At 59.7% G+C, this 24,138-nt stretch overlaps 1 protein-coding gene across 1 annotated transcript in view; it reads right to left on the bottom strand.

The window, feature by feature from the left end:
• Positions 1-24,138, bottom strand: part of LOC144947795 (centrosomal protein of 85 kDa-like) — a 71,389-nt gene that overhangs the window by 18,815 nt on the left and 28,436 nt on the right. The window contains exons 3-9 of the mRNA XM_078877149.1: positions 7,850-7,977; positions 5,958-6,090; positions 5,627-5,812; positions 5,094-5,246; positions 4,443-4,555; positions 3,825-3,998; positions 3,345-3,462 (exon numbers count right to left, since the gene is read on the bottom strand). Of these exons, the coding sequence (XP_078733275.1) occupies positions 3,345-3,462; positions 3,825-3,998; positions 4,443-4,555; positions 5,094-5,246; positions 5,627-5,812; positions 5,958-6,090; positions 7,850-7,977 (1,005 nt within the window). The remainder of the gene's footprint in view (positions 1-3,344; positions 3,463-3,824; positions 3,999-4,442; positions 4,556-5,093; positions 5,247-5,626; positions 5,813-5,957; positions 6,091-7,849; positions 7,978-24,138) is intronic.

Genomic DNA, 24,138 nt, shown 5'->3' with positions numbered 1-24,138 from the left:
TGGAGACACGGGGGACATGGAGACACGGGGGGCATGGAGACACGGGGACACGGGGGGCATGGAGACACGGGGACATGGAGACACGGGGGACATGGAGACATGGAGACACGGGGGACATGGAGACACGGGGGGCATGGAGACACGGGGGGCATGGAGACACGGGGACATGGAGACACGGGGGACATGGAGACACGGGGACATGGAGACACGGGGGACATGGAGACACGGGGGCATGGAGACACGGGGACATGGAGACACGGGGGACATGGAGACACGGGGACATGGAGACACGGGGGACATGGAGACACGGGGGCATGGAGACACGGGGACATGGAGACACGGGGACATGGAGACACGGGGGACATGGAGACACGGGGGGCATGGAGACACGGGGGGCATGGAGACACGGGGACATGGAGACACGGGGACATGGAGACACGGGGGGCATGGAGACACGGGGGACATGGAGACACGGGGACATGGAGACACGGGGGGCATGGAGACACGGGGACACGGGGGGCATGGAGACACGGGGGGCATGGAGACACGGGGGGCATGGAGACACGGGGACATGGAGACACGGGGGACATGGAGACACGGGGGACATGGAGACACGGGGGGCATGGAGACACGGGGACATGGAGACACGGGGGACATGGAGACACGGGGACATGGGGGGCATGGAGACACGGGGGGCATGGAGACACGGGGACATGGAGACACGGGGGACATGGAGACACGGGGACACGGGGGGCATGGAGACACGGGGGGCATGGAGACACGGGGGGCATGGAGACACGGGGGACATGGAGACACGGGGACACGGGGGGCATGGAGACACGGGGGGCATGGAGACACGGGGACACGGGGGGCATGGAGACACGGGGGGCATGGAGACACGGGGACATGGAGACACGGGGGACATGGAGACACGGGGACACGGGGGGCATGGAGACACGGGGGGCATGGAGACACGGGGGGCATGGAGACACGGGGACATGGAGACACGGGGACACGGGGGGCATGGAGACACGGGGGGCATGGAGACACGGGGGCATGGAGACACGGGGACACGGGGGGCATGGAGACACGGGGGGCATGGAGACACGGGGGCATGGAGACACGGAGACACGGGGGGCATGGAGACACGGGGGCATGGAGACACGGGGGCATGGAGACACGGGGACACGGGGGGCATGGAGACACGGGGGGCATGGAGACACGGGGGGCATGGAGACACGGGGGCATGGAGACACGGGGACACGGGGGACATGGAGACACGGGGGCATGGAGACACGGGGGCATGGAGACACGGGGACACGGGGGGCATGGAGACACGGGGGGCATGGAGACACGGGGGGCATGGAGACACGGGGACATGGAGACACGGGGGACATGGAGACACGGGGGACATGGAGACACGGGGGGCATGGAGACACGGGGACATGGAGACACGGGGGACATGGAGACACGGGGACATGGGGGGCATGGAGACACGGGGGGCATGGAGACACGGGGACATGGAGACACGGGGGACATGGAGACACGGGGACACGGGGGGCATGGAGACACGGGGGGCATGGAGACACGGGGGGCATGGAGACACGGGGGACATGGAGACACGGGGACACGGGGGGCATGGAGACACGGGGGGCATGGAGACACGGGGACACGGGGGGCATGGAGACACGGGGGGCATGGAGACACGGGGACATGGAGACACGGGGGACATGGAGACACGGGGACACGGGGGGCATGGAGACACGGGGGGCATGGAGACACGGGGGGCATGGAGACACGGGGACATGGAGACACGGGGACACGGGGGGCATGGAGACACGGGGGGCATGGAGACACGGGGGCATGGAGACACGGGGACACGGGGGGCATGGAGACACGGGGGGCATGGAGACACGGGGGCATGGAGACACGGGGACACGGGGGGCATGGAGACACGGGGGCATGGAGACACGGGGGCATGGAGACACGGGGACACGGGGGGCATGGAGACACGGGGGGCATGGAGACACGGGGGGCATGGAGACACGGGGGCATGGAGACACGGGGACACGGGGGACATGGAGACACGGGGGCATGGAGACACGGGGGCATGGAGACACGGGGACACGGGGGGCATGGAGACACGGGGGGCATGGAGACACGGGGGGCATGGAGACACGGGGACATGGAGACACGGGGGACATGGAGACACGGGGGACATGGAGACACGGGGACACAGGGGGACATGGAGACACGGGGGACATGGAGACACGGGGGACATGGAGACACGGGGACACAGGGGGACATGGAGACACGGGGGGCATGGAGACACGGGGGACATGGAGACACGGGGGACATGGAGACACGGGGGACATGGAGACACGGGGACACAGGGGGACATGGAGACACGGGGGACATGGAGACACGGGGGACATGGAGACACGGGGGACATGGAGACACGGGGGACATGGAGACACGGGGGGCATGGAGACACGGGGGACACGGAGACACGGGGGGCATGGAGACACGGGGACACAGGGGGACACGGAGACACGGGGGGCATGGAGACACAGGGGGACATGGAGACACGGGGACACAGGGGGACATGGAGACACGGGGGGCATGGAGACACACAGGGAGACTGGAGGATGCCACAATGGGGATGTAACACACGAGGGGAACGAGACGCCCCTCTACAATGTGCTTGGGTGCAGTCCATACCAGACTGTTGCCTGCATCCAAGTCGGGCCACACGGTGGGGAGGGAGGGTTTAATGGCTTCATCTCGCGTGTTACAACGGGAGGGAATACCCCCCCCCCCCACACAAAGCCCTCGTGTTTTGGTAGTACATGTTGTTTGTCGTTTATTGTGAAAATTCCGTCACAGTTCCGATGATCACTGTTTCATTGTTTTATTTTGGTGATTTCGAAAAGTTTACTGGTTTGGCCACGCTTGTTTGTTGTAGTACGGAGTAAGACTGATGGCTTTAATCTAAGTTGTCTTGTGGTTGTTGTTGTTGTTTGACTTGCATCCCATTGGGATTTTTGCACACAGCGTTGGTGTACAGTGATTTTTTCTGCAACATTTTGCTGTCTTTTCTTGGATTTTCTGTTTGCACTTAGTCACATGTTCACTTTAAGATGTTTTCTTGTTCATGTTTTTGTTTCTGTTTGTTGCGGTTGCACCCGATTCAAGAGCCGAATGGCTCACAGGGCTACACCTAATAAATGACCTTGAAGCTTTGGTACGCTCCACCCCACGTCGTCCGCTGCAGTGCGGGTCACGCCACTGTGCGTGAAGAGGCGGGGGAAGGGGGAGGCGGTGGGGGCGGTGGGAGGGTTCACCTTGCGTGCGCGATCACAGTCGTCGCGCAGCCGCTGGTTGTCGCGCTGCAGGGACTCGAGTCCCAGCACGGGCAGCCGGGCGCCATCCGACAGGCAGCGCTCCACCTTCTGCTGCAGCCTGGCGCCGAAGGGGGGGGGGGGGGGGAGGGGGGGGGGGGGTGGCACGCGGGGTGATAAGTGACGAGTCCTCAGGATAGGCGAGTAGAGCGCAGGGCAGCTTGAGGGGTACGCGTGCCGGGCCGTGGGTACGCGGGGAAGAGCGAGCGGTGCAGAGGGGCGAGTGATATACACAACGGGTGAGGTGAGCGGTACGTGGGGAGGGGAGGGGGGGGGTACACGGAGCAGGCGAGGGGTACACAGGGTAGGGGAGTGGTGCACGTGCCGTGCGTTACACAGCGCTGGGTGTATGTCCATTCGCCTGTCCGCCCCTCTCTTTGTCTCTCTGTTCGTTCCGTTCAATCGCCCCCGCCCGTCGCTTACGTCTGCACGGTGGCCACGAGCTCCTGCTCCCGGTGTCGGAGCGAGCGCAGCTCCCCGTCGCTCTCCGCCAAGCGCCGCTCGCCCTCTGCCTCCCGCTCCCGCAGCGCACGCTCCATCTCCGCGGCGCGTCCCTCCAGCTCCGCCTGCCTCTGCGCTAACGCCGCCTGCGCCTCCCTGTCCGGCGGACAGAGGGGACAGACGGACGGGCAAGGGGGTCGGACAGACGGAACGATGGACAGACGGAGGATCGGACCAACAGACGGACGGGCCGACGGATACATCGACCGACCGAGGGTCGGACGGGCGACAGCTGGAGAAATGGAGAGAGGGTCGGACAGACAGGTGGACCAAGAGGGCTCACCCCAGAGGAAACTAATCGACACTCGGCTAACAAGTTTTACTCGGCGACAAAAGAAACCAGCAGCCAAAGTGCAAATCCTCGGTGGCCAAGACGATGACGTTGTGGAGCGACGCGTCGCGCGTCAGTGATGATGACGTCATCGGGCGACTCGTCACGCGTTGACGATGACGTCATCGGGCGGCACGTCGCGCGTCATTGACGATGACGTCATCGGGCGGCACGTCGCGGTGACGTCACCACGGCCACCAGGGCCCTACCTGTCCAGCAGGGAGTCCCTCTCGCGGAGGCGGCTGTCTCTCTCGCGGAGCTGGGCCTGGAGCTCCGCCGTGGAGCCCTCCAGCTGGGCGGCTCGCGCCTCCGCTTGCTCCAGCTGCAGGCAGCAGGAAGAACACGGAGCGGGGGAGTCAGAGTGTGTTGCGGGGTCTTTAACTTTCCGCTGCAAGCGCAGCAGATGGGTGAGCGTGTAGTAGCATTTGTAGTTTTTATATTTTTTCACGGTTTATACGCAGCACAGCTGTTTAAACCAGGGCCGCCTCGTTACGTTGACAGCGGTGCCGGCTGCAGTGGTGGTCGTGACGACAGAACCCGGGGGCCGTGCGTTGACTGACCGCGTCGACCGGCAGACGCATCACCCCCAAGCTCCTCGCACACTCTGCCAACTTGCTGCGTTTTATCCGCCCGGCGCTCCACTCGTCCCCCCACAAACACACACACACACATGGCCCCCCCCACTCCCCCCCGCCCCCCCCCCACGCCCCCCGCCGCCCCCCGCCCCCCACTGCTCCTCACGCCGCCCACTGCCCCCCACGCCCCCTACCACTGCCCCCCCCCACCCCCACTGCCCCCCACACCCCCCACTGCCCCACACTGCCCCACACCCCCCCCCATGCCCCCCGCCCAACCGTGACCTTGAGGCGGAGGGCCTGGTGGTGCTCCAGGGTGGGCAGGTCGGCCAGGTAGGTCTCCAGGCTCTCGACGCGCCGTGCGCGCTCCGCCCTCGCCTCCGCCTCGCGCTCCACGCGCTTGCGCATGGAGCTCAGCTGCTTGTCCCTGTGTCTCAGCTACCCCGGAAGAGACAGAGAGACGGAGAGACACAGACAGAGAAAGAGACACAGAGAGAGAGACACACACAGACAGAGAGACGGAGAGACACAGACAGAGAGAGAGACACAGAGAGAGAGACACACACAGACAGAGAGACGGAGAGACACAGACAGAGAGAGAGACACAGAGAGAGAGAGACGCCGTTGCCACGCGCGGTGCGCAGTTGTGCGGTGTGCTCTGTTAGCGCGGCGTGTGCGGTGTGTGTCCGTTGCACGCGGTGCATGCCGGCGCACGCGACGAGCGCAAGAGGGCGCCGCGTAGCGCCGTGCTCCTCGCAGGGCGAGCGGGGGCCTCTACCCCTCGCCCCCTCCCCCCCATCCCCCCCGCGGGCCCCCACCTTCTCCTCTACCCTGGCGAGGCTCTCGGCGTGCTGGCGCGCCCCCTGGCTCGCCGCCTCGCCCGCCGCTCGCGCCCGCAGCTCGGCGTCGGCGAGCCGGCGCTCCAGCTCCCCGCGCTCCGCCGCCAGCACCCCGGCTCGCTCCGACAGCTGCGCCCGCAGGGAAGCGCTCTCCAGCTGGGACTCCTGCTGGGGCGGCGAGGTCACAGGGTCACGGGGGTCAATCCGATGAGCCGCGAAGCTCTTTTTCCAGTCGGGGACGAGTCGGAACGTTACAACAACACGACAGGAGGAGCGTGGCGCCGGGTTCCTGGGGCCCCCACCACCTTACCTGAAGGTGCAGCGAGAGGGCGGCTTGGTCCAGCCAGCCGGGGCGTGCGGACGGCGGGGGCAGCACCAGCGCCTGGAGACGCGCCTCCGTCTCCTGCACTCGCCGCTGCAGCAGCAGCAGCTGCTGCTTCTGCCTGGACGCGCGGAGAGGGATATACGTGAAGGAACAGACGCACACGGGCACGCAGACGCACAGACGCGCGGACGCACGGACACACAGACAGAGGGCCTTGGCAAGGTAAGATAAAAGGTAAAAACAACGAGCCTACCTTTATCCTACCTTTTACCTTACCACAATACAATCACTCTACCTTCTTGGTTCTTTCGGTAAAGTCACGTAGAAGGGAAGTAATAAAATAATAAAAATAAAACATAATGAAATAATTCTCACGACGTTTTGGCCACCTCAGGTGAAGAACATGTCTGTCGATAAGACAGACAGAGTCGATAAGACAGAGTCTGTCTTATCGACAGAGTCTGTCTTATCGACAGACCTGTTCTTCACCTGAGGACGGCTGCTTGCGTTGTGGCCGTAACGTCGTGAGAATTATTTTATTATGTTTTATTATTGTATTACTTCCCTTCTACGTGATGACTTTACCGAAAGAACCAAGAAGATGAATCCCTGCAGTCACGAAAGCTTTAAATCGAAATTTTATCACTCTACCCTTACCTTTTACCTTTAGCAAGGTAAGGTAAAAGGTCAAAAGCAACGAGCCTACCTTTACCCTACCTTTTACCCTTACCCCATACAAATTACCCGATTACAGGGTAATTCCTGGGGTGCTACACATGAAAAAGGTTTGTAACAGGTAAATGCTCGGTGGAGTGCTCCATTCATATAGAAACCTCTCGATGATTCCAATTTTAAATGGAGGCCACGGACTGCGCCATGGAGCTTTTAGCGAGCGGTAAACAAGGTAATTCTTCTGCGCTACCTTTACCCTACCCGTTACCTTACCCCTTGGCATGTCGACACCTTTACCTTTACCCTTTTACCGGTAAAAAGGGTAAATTACCTTACCTTGCCGAGGCCTACACAGACACATGGAAACGCAGGCTGACAGACATGAAGTTTTGTAGCTTGGCCACCTTCTGTTAACCCCCACGCTAGCAATTCCCACAAGGCCACGGGGCTTTGGAGTGGGCATCAAACGCGGGCACGGAGTGTGGGTAAAACGACGCGGCCCACGGCACCTGAGTCTGTCCCGTGACCTCATCCTGCCAGCGGAGAGCCTTCCACAGGTGCACCTAGCCTGGCGCCACGGTGACGTCACCGCCGCTTAGTGGCATACAACGGCCGCTGTTGTTATTGTATGTTTGAGTGCACGAGTGCACGTACGAGTGTGCGCTTGTGTGTGTAGCGGCGCCACGCACCCGGCCACCCGGGTTCGATTCCCGCTCACGGCAAACACCGGTGACGATTATCTGAACCGGTGCTGGGCCTCCCCTAGGTCGACTCAGCCTCAAATGAGTAGCTGCTGCGGTGCGTAAACATCGCCACTGGGGAGACAAAGGCGGTGAGGTGTGGTGCTGGCCACCCACCCCCTCCGTGTGCTGTTCCGGCCTTCATAGGTGCTCACTAACAGACCCTTGCCCCAACAGTCTGCTAAGGCTATACGGGGGATCTTTTTGTCTTCATTTACAAGCACAACGTATGTACGTACGCATATGCGCGTGTACGTATGTGTGTGCGTGTCTATGCATGTGCGCGCGTGTGTATGTGCATGTGCTCACGGGTACGGGTAGCTGGGTACCCGTTTGCGACCCTGGTGCGGCCGCGTACGGGTACGGGTAAGGAATCAAAACCCGTTTGCGACCTCTGCCGGGGCGCACGCACGCACGCACGCACGCACGCCGGCGCGAGGCTGCACGGACGGGTGGGCAGCTCACTTCTCGATGGCCAGGTCCTTCTCCTGCAGGAGGGTCTCCTTCATCTTGAGCAGAGCGTCCCACTTGGCGAGCGCCGACAGGGGGAGACCCGGGTACGCGTCCTGCTGTCGGGCCGAACCATTCATCAGCTGCGTACGGGAGGAGGGGGGGGGGCGGAGCGGGGCGGGACGGCGAGGATTGACAAAGTTATATTAAAACAACGCGCTTCGCTTTTCCAGCAGCGTCCTGCCAAGTTTTCGCGGGAGGTGGTAGAGGTCGGTCGGGGGGGGGGGTGGTAGGGGCGATGATTTGCTACGCGCGTTCCCGGAGCAATTTTTCAAATCTCTTTCCGTGACGCTGGCGAGCGAGCGAGCGAGCGGGCGATGGTCACCTCCTGCGAGCGTCGCCGCCGGTCCCCTTAGACGCCGCGCCGGACATCGAAGGGGGCGCCGTCGATTCAGATGAATAATTATTCGACCTGGGGGGGCCGGGGTGTTGGTGGCTCAGCGGTGGAGCGAGCGGTTCGCGATCGGAAGGTCGCGAGGTCAAATCCTGGTTGGGGGTCGGGGGTGGGGCTGGGTGGTGGTGGTGGGGGGGGTTGACTCAGCCCATCGTCATCACCCCTCCCCTCCGGGGTCGATAAAATGAGCGGCGAGTCGCTCGGCGTTGGTTGTCTGGTGGACCGACGTGCACCTGGCAAAGGAATGTGGAATGCCCGACAGCATGTCCACCGCGGACAGGAAGCCATCGAATCGTGACCCTGGGAGGTGATGATAGCTTAGTTGGGGTGGGGGGGGGAGGCCTTCATCCAGCAGTGGATGGATCACGGCTGAACGGAGGCGCAACCAAACTACGGAGAAGCACGTCGGCAGTCACGTCACGTCGGCAGTCACGTGACGCCGGCCCCGGTGTACCGGGGCTCCCCTCACCGTTACCATCGCCACAGCGGCTGCTCACTCACACAGGGACCCACAGACTCACAGGGGGAGCCACAGACTCACACAGTGACCCACAGACTCACACAGGGACTCACAGACTACACACAGAGACCCACAGACTCACACAGAGAACCACAGAGTCACACAGTGACCCAGACTCACACAGAGACCCACAGACTCACACAGATACCCACAGACTCACACAGTGACCCAGACTCAGACAGAGACCCACAGACTCACACAGAGACCCACAGAGTCACACAGGGAGCCACAGCGGCTGCACACTCACACAGAGACCCACACAGACTCACACAGAGACCCACAGACTCACACAGAGACCCACAAACTCACACAGAGACCCACAGACTCACACAGAGACCCACAGACTCACACAGAGACTCACATACTCACATGGGGAGCCACAGACTCACACGGGGAGCCACAGACTCACACAGAGACCCACAGACTCACACTGGGACCCACAGACTCACACAGAGACCCAGAGACTCACACAGAAACCCACAGACTCACACAGGGACCCACAGACTCACACAGCGACCCACAGACTTACACAGAGACCCACAGACTCACACAGAGACCCACAGACTCACACAGGGACCCACAGACTCACACAGAGACCCACAGACTCACACTGGGACCCACAGACTCACACAGAGACCCACAGACTTACACAGAGACCCACAGACTCACACAGGGAGCTATAAACCTACACTGAGCACACGCGCATGTATGCGCGTGTGCGTTGGCGCGTGTGCGTGCGTTGGTGCGTGTGCGTGCGTTGGCGCGTGTGCGTGCGTTGGCGCGTGTGCGTGCGTTGGCGCGTGTGCGTGCGTGGGCCTCTGTCCAGCAACACCAGCGGTGACGACGCTGCTGGAGCGGTGATAAATCGGCTCACGTCCGTTCACCGCCACAACTTCATCAGTTGGCCGTGCGGGGTGGAGGAGGATGCACGCCGCACGATACGACTCGCGCGATCCGAACCGATGACCGATTGCGGAGTCGTTCGATTTAAAGCTTTCGTGACTGCAGGGATTCATCTTCTTGGTTCTTACCGAAAGAACCAAGAAGATGAATTGCGGAGTCGTGATATCGGCCGCGACGGCGCCGCTGCCGCGCGAGCCGCTTCGTGTTTTATCGTCTGGGAGGCTCGGCGAGCAACAGGCGGCGGCCCCGGTTCGACCCAACGCCGGTGACGAATATCCGTACCCCTCCTCTCCTAGGTAGACTTAGCCCGAAATGAGCACCCGGTGCAGCGGGTGCCGGGGGCGGCCGGGCGGCGTGACCGCCGGCCTTAACAGGCGCTCGCTAACGGCACTCTCCCCGGCAGCCCGCCGACTCCGTTGCCTCGTTCGGGTGAACGCCGCGTGGATTTTCTGCGCTCGCTCGAGGACCAGGACAACCAAACACTGCCGCCATGACTGCGAGTCGGCCGGGCGCTAGCGGGGTGCCCCGGGTTAATGTGAGATCAGCTCAGGAAAACAAGTGGTCGTGGTGGTGGTTGATGGGGGGGGAGAGGAGTGTGTGGTGGGGGGGCGTGGTGGGAGGGGGGGGCACGGTTGGCGAGTATAAATAACGCGACGGACTCAGCAGATATCCTGACAAGGGCACGTGCGGAATTCCGTGGGGATTATCTGGAACCTTCGCCAGCGCTAAGTGTCGTAATAAACATCGCCCCGGTCACATGCTTGGCCCCGCGAGCACGCACACGTACACACTCACACGTACACACTCACACGCGCACGTACACACTCACACACGCACGTACACACTCACACGCACGTACACACTCACACCCACGTACACACTCACACGCGCACGTACACACTCACACGCGCACGTACACACTCACACGCACACGTACACACTCACACGCACGTACACACTCACACCCACGTACACACTCACACGCACGTACACACTCACACGCACGTACACACTCACACGCACGTACACACTCACACGCACGTACACACTCACACGCACGTACACACTCACACGCACGTACACACTCACACGCACGTACACACTCACACGCACGTACACACTCACACGCACGCATAGACACGTACACACTCACACGCGCACGTACACACTCACACGCACGTACACACTCACACGCACGTACACACTCACACGCGCACGTACACACTCACACGCGCACGTACACACTCACACGCACGTACACACTCACACGCACGTACACACTCACACCCACGTACACACTCACACGCACGTACACACTCACACGCACGTACACACTCACACCCACGTACACACTCACACGCACGTACACACTCACACGCACGTACACACTCACACGCACGTACACACTCACACCCACGTACACACTCACACGCACGTACACACTCACACGCACGTACACACTCACACGCACGCATAGACACGTACACACTCACACACACGTACACACTCACACGCATACACACGTACACACACTCACACGCGCATACACACGTACACACGTACACACTCACACGCATACACATGTACACACACTCACACACGCGCATACACATGTACACACGTACACACTCACACGCATACACACGTACACACACTCACACACGCGCATACACACGTACACACGTACACACTCACACGCATACACATGTACACACACTCACACACGCGCATACACATGTACACACGTACACACTCACACACGCGTACACACTCACACACGCGTACACACTCACACGCGTACACACTCACACACGCGCATACACACGTACACACTCACACACACGTACACACTCACACACACGTACACACTCACACGCATACACATGTACACACACTCACACACGCGCATACACATGTACACACGTACACACTCACACACGCGTACACACTCACACACGCGTACACACTCACACACACGTACACACTCACACACGCGCAAACACACGTACACACTCACACACGCGCATACACACTCACACACACGTACACACTCACACACACGAACACACTCACACACGTGCGTACACACGTACACACTGTGCGAGTCTACGTGTCTCTGTGCGAGTCTATGGATCTCTGTGCGAGTCGACGGGTCTGTGCGAGTCTGTGGGTCTCCGTGCGAGTCTGCGGGACTCCGTGCGAGTCTATGGATCTCTGTGCGAGTCTACGGGTCTCAGCGAGTCTGCGGATATCTGTGCGAGTCTAAGGAAAGGATGGATGAAATTAAATGGCAGTGGGAAGTTACAGGACACAAAACAACAACAACAACAACAAGGAACAATCTCAATCACTCAAGCCCCAGAAGGGTCCTGCTGCCAAGTTGTCGCAGTGGGCGTCGGTGCCGATGATCGCTCCGCGATAATCCAGGCGAGTGATTTGCGGAGTAAATTTTCAGACTTGTGCAGGGTGGAGAGAGGACGACAACGAGTATGTACCTATATTCATATTACCAGGTAAAACCCACTGAGCTATGCAGTTCTTTTTCACAAATGATAGCCCAACGAAGTGGCCGGGATGTGATCACGGAGAAAAACTCTAAACGCGTGACGTTCATGGAAAAATGAGGAGGGAAAAACCAGAGGACCCGGAGAAAAATCCACGCGACCGCAAGGAGAGAGACGCACGCACTCCAAATATACAGCAGCAGGCGTCAAGGTTGGGATCGAACTCACGACCTCCCGTGTACCAGGTGAGGTAGTTAACATCTCGCCACTGTGATGCCGGCATCAGTGCCGGGATCACATCCACGAGCTCCTGCGCACCAGGCGAGGTCGTTGACATCTCCTAGCCACCGTGGCACGGACGACCTGGGGAAGCTGGGAACGACTCCATTAGCACGAGCCCAGCAAGCCCCTCGCTACCTGGGGGCCTGGGGGGCCTGGGGGGCCTGGGGGGCAAGTTGGGGGGGGGGGCACGAGGGCGGAGAGGTCCAACGCGGCTTGCTTAGCGGAAGGAACCCCCGATAAAAAAATTTTGTCCGCCAGGTTAACGACGTCGCTCCCAGAGGGCGCTCGCGATGGTCGGCGGGGGGCAGGGGTCGGATTGGGAGGGGCAGCCAGGGGAGGGGGAGTTGCTGCCATCCTGCGAACATCGGGAATCGGACACAAGCCGTGCCCCGGAGCTGTTTTGGGCCACCACGGTGGCTCGGAGATGTTAACGACCTCGCCTGGTATACAGGCGGTGTTTTTGTTTTCGATCCCGACGTTGACGCCTGCTCCGATTTTTCCCCCCCGCACTGAGAATCAACGTCACGCTTTTTGGAGTATTTGGCGGCTGCTACAAATGTCCGCGCGATAAGCCACTTCGTTCGAGCTATCATTTGAGACAGCCAGGCCACTTCTGAAAAAGGAGCCGCGTAACTCAGCGGCCCTTACCACGTAAAAAAATAAAAATAACAGTTCATAGTTTGGCCACGTTGGTTGAGAGTTTCACGACACAAAATTTCAACGGATCGGTACGTGGCCAAACCCGAAGAGTTTTCGACCCGGGCCCGGCCCCCAACATCGCGACCCTCCCAGAGCCAAGAGGCTCCCGCCCGATAGGCCTCGCTAGCAGAGTCGGTTTCGGTTAAACCGCCGCTGCCGGATTAAGCCCCGAGCCCCTCGCGCTATTGGCCGCACGGCGGCGCGAGAGCAGCGGGCCTTGAAGGACGCCGCCGACGGCGCAACGAGGGGAGGAGAGACCTCACGGCCAGACGGCGACGACGCCGATGACAAAAAGATGTCCTTGCAGGTCGCTGAAAAATGGGAAAACCCAAAGGTGTCAAATTTAGGATGACTTCACGACAGCTACGCGAGCTAGAGGCGTTGACCCCGCCGACCTCTTGACCTGTTTGCTATTGACCGTCACGTGACGGGGTCCACGCTGCAGCATCGGTGTGGCACAAGCGGATCGCTCCACCCCACGGCACTGCCACGGAGGGAGGCGGCGGTGGCGGCGGTGGTGGCGATGGTGGCAGTGGTTGTGGCGGTAGCGGCAGTGGCGGTGGTGGTTAGTGATATTGGTCGTGGTGGCGGTAGTGGTGGAGGCAGTGGCGACGGTGGTGGTGGTGTGTGCGGTGCCAACCGCAACTGAGATCCGAGCGAACATCAAAGCGTGCCTGCGGGGCCCTGGCAAGTTCTTAGGCACGTAATCCCACACGCACGCACAGGCACGCACGCGTGCACTCACACGCAAGTGTGCACTCACTCACACACACACGCATGCACGCACGCACGCACACACGCATACACTTACACACTCAGGGCACACAATGGGCTATGTTTAGATCGGCGCCGCCGCTTTAGTTGGCTCTGATGTCCAACGCCGTGGGGGCGGAGGTCGTGGGATCAGTTTCAAGGTCAGGAGGAGGCACGTGCAGTGGTGCGGTGTGTAGTGCGGTGTGTAGTGCGGTGTGTAGTGCGGTGTGTAGTGCGGTGTGGTGAGCGGTACGGTGCGTGTTGAATGTGTGTGGCGTGGTGATTGGTGTGGTGTGGTGAGCGGTGAAGTGTGTGTTGTGGTGTGGTGTAGTATGTGGCGTGGTGAATGATGTGGCGATGTGATGCGGTGTGGTAAGCGGTGCAGTGTGGCGTGGTGTGCGGTGCAGTGTGGTGGCGAGTGGTGAGCGGGGTGCGGTGTCGTGCGGGTCCGCTGGAACATTCCAGACGGGTGCCGTCACACCAACGAGGGTTACCACCACTGAGCTACCAAGCATGGGGACATCTCTTGCCGAGGGAGCACGTGATTAGCTGACGTTGCATTGGCAGCGGTGCATAATCACAAACAACAATATGGAGATCTCTGCGCACGTCTGTGTATGGGTCTCGATGTGAGTCTACGGGTCTGTGAGCCTATGGGTCTCTATGTGAGTCTATGAGTCTCTATGTGAGTCTGAGTCTCTATGTGAATCTATGGGTCTCAATGTGAGTCTATGGGTCTCTATGCGAGTCTATGGGTCTCCATATGAGTCTACGGGTCTGTGAGCCTATGGGTCTCTATGTGAGTCTATGAGTCTCTATGTGAGTCTGAGTCTCTATGTGAATCTATGGGTCTCAATGTGAGTCTATGGGTCTCTATGCGAGTCTATGGGTCTCCATATGAGTCTACGGGTCTGTGAGCCTATGGGTTTCTATGTGAGTCTATGAGTCTCTAAGTGAGTCTATGGATCTCTACGTGAGTCTATGGGTCTCTATGTGAGTCTATGGGTCTCTATGTGATTGTATGAGTCTCTATGTGAGTCTATGAGTCTCTATGTGAGTCTATGGGTCTATATGTGAATCTATGAATCTCTATGTGAGTCTATGAGTCTCTAAGTGAGTCTATGGGTCTCTAAGTGAGTATATGGGTCTCTATGTGAGTCTATGGGTCTCTGTGTGATTGTATGAGTCTCTATGTGAGTCTGTGGGTCTCCATGTGAGTCTATGGGTCTCCATGTGAGTCTATGGGTCTCCATGTGAGTCTGTGGGTCTCTATGTGAGTCTATGGGTCTCTATGTGAGTCTATGGGTCTCTACGTGAGTCTTTGGGTCTCTACGTGAGTCTATGGGTCTCTATGTGAGTCTATGGGTCTCTATGTAAGTCTATGGGTCTCTAAGTGAGTCTATGGGTCTCTATGTGAGTCTATGGGTCTCTATGTAAGTCTATGGGTCTCTAAGTTAGTCTATGGGTCTCTATGTGAGTCTATGGGTCTCTATGTAAGTCTATGGGTCTCTATGTGAGTCTATGGGTCTCTGTGTAAGTCTATGGGTCTCTATGTAAGTCTATGGGTCTCTAAGTGAGTCTATGGGTCTCTATGTGAGTCTATGGGTCTCTATGTAAGTCTATGGGTCTCTAAGTGAGTCTATGGGTCTCTATGTGAGTCTATGGGTCTCTATGTAAGTCTATGGGTCTCTAAGTGAGTCTATGGGTCTCTATGTGAGTCTATGGGTCTCTATGTAAGTCTATGGGTCTCTATGTGAGTCTATGGGTCTCCATGTGAGTCTATGGGTCTCTACGCGAGTCCCTGGCGACCGGGCTGAGATCCCCAACTCACTCCACTCGAGTGCCCGGTTATCGTCGCTGTGGTTGGGCGGCTGAAGGCGGGGCTAGAACCCAGAGCGCTCAGCGGAAGCGTCTCCGAGTCCCTGATGAACGTGACTTTACCGAAAGAACCAAGAAGATGCATCCCTGCAGTCACGAAAGCTTTAAATCGAAATTTAAATTTGGGGCTTGAGATGTTAACCGCTGGCCTGGGTGCCTGTCGTTTTTCGGTTTGAGCGAGGGTGCAAGCCGGACCTCACACACAAAGGCAAAGGTCCCCCGTATAGCCTTGACAGACTGTCGGGGCAAGTGCTGTTCAGCGAGTGGCACCTACGAAGCCCCGGCGCGGCACGCGCCGGGGGTGAGGCAGCCAAACACCACGCCCGGCCGCCTTTGTCTCCCCAGTGGCGATGTTTAACGCACCGCGCCGGGTACTAATTTGAGGCTGAGTCGACCTAGGGGAGGCCCAGGAACGGTTCTGATAATCGTCGCCGGTGTTAGTGGCCGCGAGCGGGAATCGAACCCGGGCCGCCGGATTCGTAGCGCTAACCCGCTGGGCCACCAGCACCAGTGGACTGGCCAGAACAGAGACAAAGGTCCCCCGCGTAGCCTTCGCAGACTGTTGGGGCAAGTGCTGTTAGCGAGCAGCACCTGTGGAGGCGGACGCGGCACACGAGGGGGTGTGGGCGGCCAGCGCCACGCCCCGGCCGCCTTTGTCTCCGGCACGCACGGACACACACTCGTAGACGCTCGCACCAAGACGCACTCTTGATGCACACTCACTCACACTCGCTCGGCCGTCGTATAAACCTCTGCTCCACATATGGCCGGGGCTCTGCGTCTCTTCAGCGCTTGGCGAGCGACGGGAAAAGAAAAAAAAGAGTAAAAAAATAAAAGGAAGGGGTGGAGGGAGGGGGGGGTTGTAAAACTCTCGCTTGCCACGCGTCGCCAGCGCTGCGCCATCTCCCCCTCGTTCGTAAACACCGGAACGAATGTTTACGCGTTGATCCATCATCATCGTCGTCGTCGTCGTCGTCGTCAGCGTCGTCGTCAGCGGCAGCCGTGGTCTATCCGCTGCCGGATGAAGGTCTCCCCCCCCCCCCCGCTCCCCCCTTCCGTCGCGATCGCACCTCTGGGAGCGTCGCGAGCGAGGGCGTGGGGCGAGAGACGGGGCGGCGGGCAATGATCTCTCCCGCCGACCCTCGCGACAAACCCGCCGTCGATTCCGTCGCTCCGTCTCCGTGGACCTCCTCTCAGGGGGCGCGTTCCTCACCTCCCTTGTCGGCCCGCCCCAGCCCCGCTCTCGTTTCTAAACGGTCATCGTGGCGATGTCTCCAACCCTGCACGAGTGTTCTCCACTCAGACTGCTCTCCAAACAAAGTGCTCTCCAAACAGACTGCTCTCCAATCCACGAGTTCCTCTCCTGTCCCCCAGTGGAATCCCAAAGTTGCCGCTCTCCCGCGCTTCTCTACGCACTCCTCCAACTTTCTACGTTGAACTTCTCCCGCGCCGTACGTAGCCACCGTGCTCATCGGAGGTGCGGGGCGGGAAAGACAACGACACTAAACACAAACAGCAGTTCTAAAGAAATACGTTTTCAATCTAGATGAAGTTCATAGCTCCCAGGGGCTTCCTAATATCAAAGGGAAGAGCGTTCCAGACGGCCGCAGGTGCGCATCTGGATGGCCGAGCCAGAAGCTGCTGCTGCTGCTGCTGCTAGGTTGACCAGGAGTCCGCGTTTATGAATCCATCCACTGGACAACCATCGCGGCCCCACACAAAAGACAAAGATTTCCTCGATAGCCTGCACAGGTTGTCGGGGCAAGTGCTGTTCGCGAGTGGAACCTACGGAGGCCTGCACGGCACACGAGGGGGTGGGTGGCCAGCGCCACGCCCGGTCGCCTGCCTCCTCGGTGCCGATGTTTACTAAACACCGCCCCTGGCGCTAATTTAAGGCCGAGGCCGATATCGAGGAGGCCCAGATCTGGTTCATGTCCGCTGCCACTGTCACTGGCCGCGAGCGGGAATCGAACCCGAGTCGCCGGGTTGGTAGCGCAGTGCTGGACCCACCACACAGAATCAAAATCAACCGCCCACGCACGCAGGCAAACAGGCACACAAACACCCACGCACGCACGCACCCCCACACACACACGCACAAACACACCCACACACACACGCACGCACCTGCCATTTTCCACGGGTGGATGGGTTTGGCTGGGGGGTGGAGGGGGGTAAGCAACCACGCTATCATTATTTCCGCGTAAATATTCTGCTATAAATAAACACACACACACACGCACCCACACGGGCGCACCCACACGCACCCCCACGGACACACGCACCCAGACGCACGGCGACACCGCGTGTGTGCGACGCGCCCGGTGTCGCTCTACAGGGGCGGCAGCGGCGTGGAGGAGCGTGCGGGAGAGGAGTGCGTGGAGCTGCCAGCCACGCCGCTCAATGAGAGCGGTGCCACGCAGCCCGCCGTGGCGTCCAGCAGGACACCGTGGCGTCCACACACGAACCCATTGCTTGGCAACGCGATCGGATTTTGCGGGGGGGCGGAGCTGCGGTCTTACCCCCCCCCCCAGCGCTCACCCCCCCCCCCCGCTCACCCCCCCCCCCAGCTCACCTCCCCCCCCCCCGCTCACCCCCCCCCCCCAGCGCTCACCCTTGCGCGCAAAACCCAGGACGCTCGCCACCCAATTGTTGGCCAGCGAGCGGGAATCGAACTCGGGTCACCGTGTCCGTCGCGCACAGCTCTAACCGCTACACCGCGGCTCCCCACCCCGCACACACACGCGCGCTCCCCACCCCGCACACACACGCGCGCTCCCCACCCCGCACACACACGCGCGCTCCCCGCTGCACACACACACACGCACGCGCACACGCGCTTGCACACGCGCGCGCATAGAGACAAACGCGCGCGCACGCACGGGTGAAAAGCACGGACAAGCGCGTGCGTCCCGTTGAAAGTCAGCGGTAACGATGAAGGTTGGGAGCGCGTGCCTCTCCGTGTGGGGTTCTCCTGGCGGTGCCCCCTGAGCTCCGAGTTGTCACCGGCGGTGCGTTTCTCTTCCCCTGCGCCAAGGGGGAGGAGGCGCGGGTATCATGAGCGAGCGGTCAATCCGCCCGCTCGCTCGCTCACACCCCCCCCAGGGCACCGCAATCGTACGCCTCCACGCACATTCGCCCACGCACATTCGCCCGCGCGCACTCGCACTATTAGCGCTCACACTCACACTATCACTCCCACTCACACGATCGCTCACACACACTCGCACAAATGAGCGGTAGCAACCTGACTTCAATTCCCCGCTCACGGCCAACACCAGTGACAACTATCTGAGCTGGTCCTGGGCCTCCCCTAAGTTGATTCAGCCTAAAACGTGTACGTGGTGCGGTGCTTAAAAACATTCCCCATCTAGGGAGACAAAGGCGGCCGGGCGTGGTGCTGGCCACCCACCCCCTCGTGTGCCGTGCCGGTCTTCATAGGTGCTCGCTAACAGCTCTTGCCCCAACAGTCTGTTAAGGCTATATGGGGGATATTTGTCTTTGTGTGCAGATGCACCTGGGTCTGCCCCGTGGCCTCCTGCCAGCGGGCGTTCAACACTTCACGTGGCCTCAAGGTGCACATGGCCTGGCACAAGCGTCGTGGTGACGTCACCGCCACTTAGTGGCGAATGGCGTTTGTTTTTGTTGTGTGGGTGTGTGTATGTGGGTGTGTGTATGTGGGCATGTGCGCGTGCGGGTGTGTGCATGTGGGTGTGTGGGTGTGTGTGCGCATGCCCGTTTACGCAACGTGGAGTTGAGGTCACGTGGAGTTGAGGTCATGTGAGCGGAGGTGTTGAGATCACAACTTGGAGTGAGCGCTTGCTACAGATGTTCAGGGCACATCTTTATTTGAGCACAGAACTAGGACCCATACCTCCTACCAGAGAGCGGAGTCCCTGCCTTTAAACCAGGGCTCCCCAACCCCCGGCCCGCGGACCGGTACCGGTCCGTGGCCTGTTAGGAACCGGGCCACACAGCAGGAGGTGAACGGTGAGTCCGCGCGTGGAACCCGCCCCCATTATTTTATTATTCACCACTTCCGTCCGCGCCTCTTTCCCGCACTGCGCACTCGTCTCAGTCACAGTGTTGGTGAGCCCACAAGCTGCTAGCCCCTAGTAGCCACAAGGAGTAAAAAAAACAAACGTTGCTGGAGAGCTTCTATGAAAAGGGGGAAAGACCCAATGATGACCCCCCCCCGCCCCCGGTCCGTGAAAAAATTGTCTTCCACGAAACCGGCCCCTGGTGCCACAAAGGTTGGGGACCGCTGATCTAAACAACTGCCAGTTCACCGGCTCAAGCAAGCCTGGCTCTGCCGATGAGACACTGGAATGTGGAAAGCGTTTGCTCGTCTCGAAACAACGCTGACGAAGTTGAGCACTCCCGGACTGTTTTAACGCGTCGGCTTTCGCGACCAATATCATCCATTGTGCACTCCCACCAGAATGTCGACGGGCTGATAGTAAATCAATCATTTCACGTGTCACGTTGTTCGGCGTGAGTTGGAGCCGAGCGAGAAGTGCACAGTGAGGTCGCCTGAACCAGAGGATTTGAGAACCAGAGGATCTACCCACACACGGACGATCATCATTTGCCATCACTGCTATTACCACTATTTTTATTTTACCAGGTAAGGCCCACTAAGCTGTGTAGCTCTTTTTCAGAAGCGACCTGGCGATCACAAATGATAGCTCAACGAAGCGGCTTACCATCGCGTGGAAATGTATCGCAGTCAAACACTCTAAACGCGTCACGTTGATTCTAAACGTGGAAGGGAATAACCGTAAGATCAGCGAAAAAATCCACGCGACCACGGAAAGAGAGACACACCGCAAACTCCAAATATACAGCAGCAGGCGAGGTGGTTGACATCTCGCCACGCGGCACCCATCAACAACCATCGTCGTCATCGGGCATCATCTATCCACTGCTGGATGAGCGTCCTTCCAACCCTCGCATCGACCCGTCTCACTCGTGCATGCGAGCCGATTCCGTCGCTCCATCTCCACGGAGCGGAAGGGAGGGATGTCTCCGCTCAGGCGCGTTCCTCCTCCCCCTCTCCTCTGGCTGCCAATCCGCTCCGCCATCGCTCAGTCTCTACTGCAGCCCAGAGGTCGCAAACGGGTTTTGATTCCCTACCGGTACCCGGCTGCACCAGGGTCGCAAACGGGTACCCGTATCCGTACCCGGCCAGGTACGGGTACCTGTACGCTACCCGTACCCGTACCCTACCCGAAATGAGTGACAAACGGTTACTCACCGGTGACTCACGGCCTACCCGTACCCGGCCACACCAGGGTCGCAAATGGGTACCCGTACCCGTACCCGGCCGGGTACGGGTAGCCGGGTATCGGGTAGGGTACGGGTTTCGGGTACCCGGTTGCGACCTCTGCTGCGGCCCTCCTGCCCGAGCCACAGCCACATGGCCCCACAAGGCCCCACACGGCCCCACACGCCAGCGGCACCGCCGGCGTCGCGACCAGCGACCGTCCGTCGGTCCGGGGGAGTGAACGGGTCGCCGGGTGGAGGGGGGGGGGCCCGCCGCTGCCAGCGACGCTGGAACACAATGGCCCTCCCCTCCCCTCCTCCCCCCCCGACTGTAAATTAAGAACTAAAATAGAAAAATCGAGGAGACAACCTGGGGGAGGGGTTGGGGGGGGGCTCGGAGGTCAGAGATGCCGAGCCGTGGCCCTCCGATCGCCTGGGTTCAAGTCTGGGCTGCCACCGCCACCAACCGCCGGTTTGCTCGCAAATGGGGAAATTGAAAACTCTCCGTGCGGTGTGCCGGAGACTGTGGCCACCACCCAGAACAGAACCACGGAGAGTGGAACACGGCGGAGGAGGCATCATCAACACAGCAGCGATGATGCACCACTCCCTGCTACTGCTGACTCCGTGATCATCAGGCTCATCAACCACCTCGATGTCACTATTTCACTGTTTGTATTTTACCAGGTAAGGCCCATAGCTTCTTTTACAGAAGCGAACTGGCCACAAGTGATAGCCCACCGAAGTGGCTTGTCACGTGGAAAATTTATAACAGCCAAACACTCTAAGCACAAGATTCTAAATGTGGAGGGGAAAACCGGAGGACCCGGAGAAAAACTCACGCGACCACGGAGAGAGAGAAATGCAACAGCAGGCATAGTCAGGATGAAACCCACGATCTCCTGCATACCAGGCGAGGGAGTTAACATCTCCTACCCACCACTGATGCTGCTCTCCAACAACAGCAGCAGCAGCCGTTCGTTGTCTCGTCACACCGCGTTCGTTCGCTGGTGGTGGCGGTGGTAGTCATAGTTGTAGTGACAGCGTTGGTGGTGGCGGTGATAGTCATAGTTGTAGTGACAGCGATGGTGGTGGCGGTGATAGTCATAGTTGTAGTGACAGCGTTGGTGGTGGCGGTGATAGTCATAGTTGTAGTGATAGCGATGGTGGTGGCGGTGGTAGTCATAGTTGTAGTGATAGCGATGGTGGTGGCGGTAGTAGTCATAGTTGTAGTGATAGCGATGGTGGTGGCGGTGATAGTCATAGTTGTAGTGATAGCGATGGTGGTGGCGGTGGTAGTCATAGTTGTAGTGATAGCGATGGTGGTGGCGGTGGTAGTCATAGTTGTAGTGATAGCGATGGTGGTGGCGGTGGTAGTCATAGTTGTAGTGATAGCGATGGTGGTGGCGGTAGTAGTCATAGTTGTAGTGATAGCGATGGTGGTGGCGGTACTAGTCGTAGTTGTAGTGATAGCGATGGTGGTGGCGGTGGTAGTCATAGTTGTAGTGACAGTGTTGGTGGTGGCGGTGATAGTCATAGTTGTAGTGATAGCGATGGTGGTGGCGGTGGTAGTCATAGTTGTAGTGATAGCGATGGTGGTGGCGGTGGTAGTCATAATTGTAGTGATAGCGATGGTGGTGGCGGTAGTAGTCATAGTTGTAGTGATAGCGATGGTGGTGGCGGTACTAGTCGTAGTTGTAGTGATAGTGATGGTGGTGGCGGTGGTAGTCATAGTTGTAGTGACAGTGTTGGTGGTGGCGGTGATAGTCATAGTTGTAGTGATAGCGATGGTGGTGGCGGTGGTAGTCATAGTTGTAGTGATAGCGATGGTGGTGGCGGTAGTAGTCATAGTTGTAGTGATAGCGATGGTGGTGGCGGTGGTAGTCATAGTTGTAGTGATAGCGATGGTGGTGGCGGTACTAGTCGTAGTTGTAGTGACAGCGTTGGTGGTGGCGGTGGTAGTCATAGTTGTAGTGACAGCATTGGTGGTGGCGGTGGTAGTCGTAGTTGTAGTGACAGCGTTGGTGGTGGCGGTGGTAGCCGTAGTTGTAGTGATAGCGATGGCGGTGGTGGTGGCGGTGGCGCCGTTGGCGGCGATCACGAGCACTCGCTGTGACAAGCACCACCACTCCCGCTGCTGCTCGCGACATCGCCTGCTGTGACCTTGACCAGAGGTCACGCGGGGTGGTGGGCGGGGGGGGGCGCTGAGTGACAGCCCTGAGCCGTCTTGGCTCCATCCCAGGTCGCGGTGTCATTCTTTCCTTCCCAGGGGCGCCGCCCAAGTGGAGACGGAACGCTTCGCGGGGGGGGGGGGGAGCGGCAGGGGGTGGGGCGGGTGGGGGGGAGGGAGAGGCGGGGGGGGGTAGCCCGCTCTGGGGCATTCTCTCCGCTAAGCGGCGCGGGTGCGTTATCGGGTGGCACGGCGGAGCAAAAACAACAACCACACCGATACCGCGGCTCCGTCTCCGTGCCGGACGACCCCCCCTCCCCACCACCGCTCCTCCTGCCCGCGCCAGAAATAACGGCGTGCTCGTCCGACCATCCGCGCCACGGCCCAGAGGAAAGCGGAGCGTGCGGGGCAGGGCGCACGTACCCGTGCGTGCGGACCCAGAGGTTCCGATGCCCGCCCCCCCCCAGCCCACGGGCCGAGACTCCGGGTCTCCTCCGGTTTTTCCCTCCACGTTCGGAATCGACGTCGTGCGTTCCGAGCGTTTGGCCGCTGCTCTAAACGTCCGCGTGATGCCGAGCCACGGCGAGCTAACATTGGCGGCCAGGTCGCCTCTGACACGGCTCAGTGGGCCTTACCTGGCGTCAGAGGTCGCAAACGGGTTTTGATTCCTTACCCGTACCCGTACCCGGCCGCACCAGGGTCGCAAACGGGTACCCGGGTATCGGGTACCCGGTCTATGGGTGTCTACGTGGGTCTACGGGTCTCTGTTCGAGTCTATTGGTCTCTACGCGAGTCTATAGGTCTCTATGTAAGTCTATGGGTCTCTATGTGAGTATATGGGTCTCTGTGGGAGTCTATAGATCTCTATGTAAGTCT

Source organism: Lampetra fluviatilis, chromosome 47, assembly GCF_964198595.1.
Source record: "Lampetra fluviatilis chromosome 47, kcLamFluv1.1, whole genome shotgun sequence".
NCBI classification, from domain to species: domain Eukaryota; kingdom Metazoa; phylum Chordata; class Hyperoartia; order Petromyzontiformes; family Petromyzontidae; genus Lampetra; species Lampetra fluviatilis.
The sequence above is the reverse complement of the archived record's forward strand: the minus strand, read 5'-3'. Positions and strand labels throughout refer to the sequence as shown.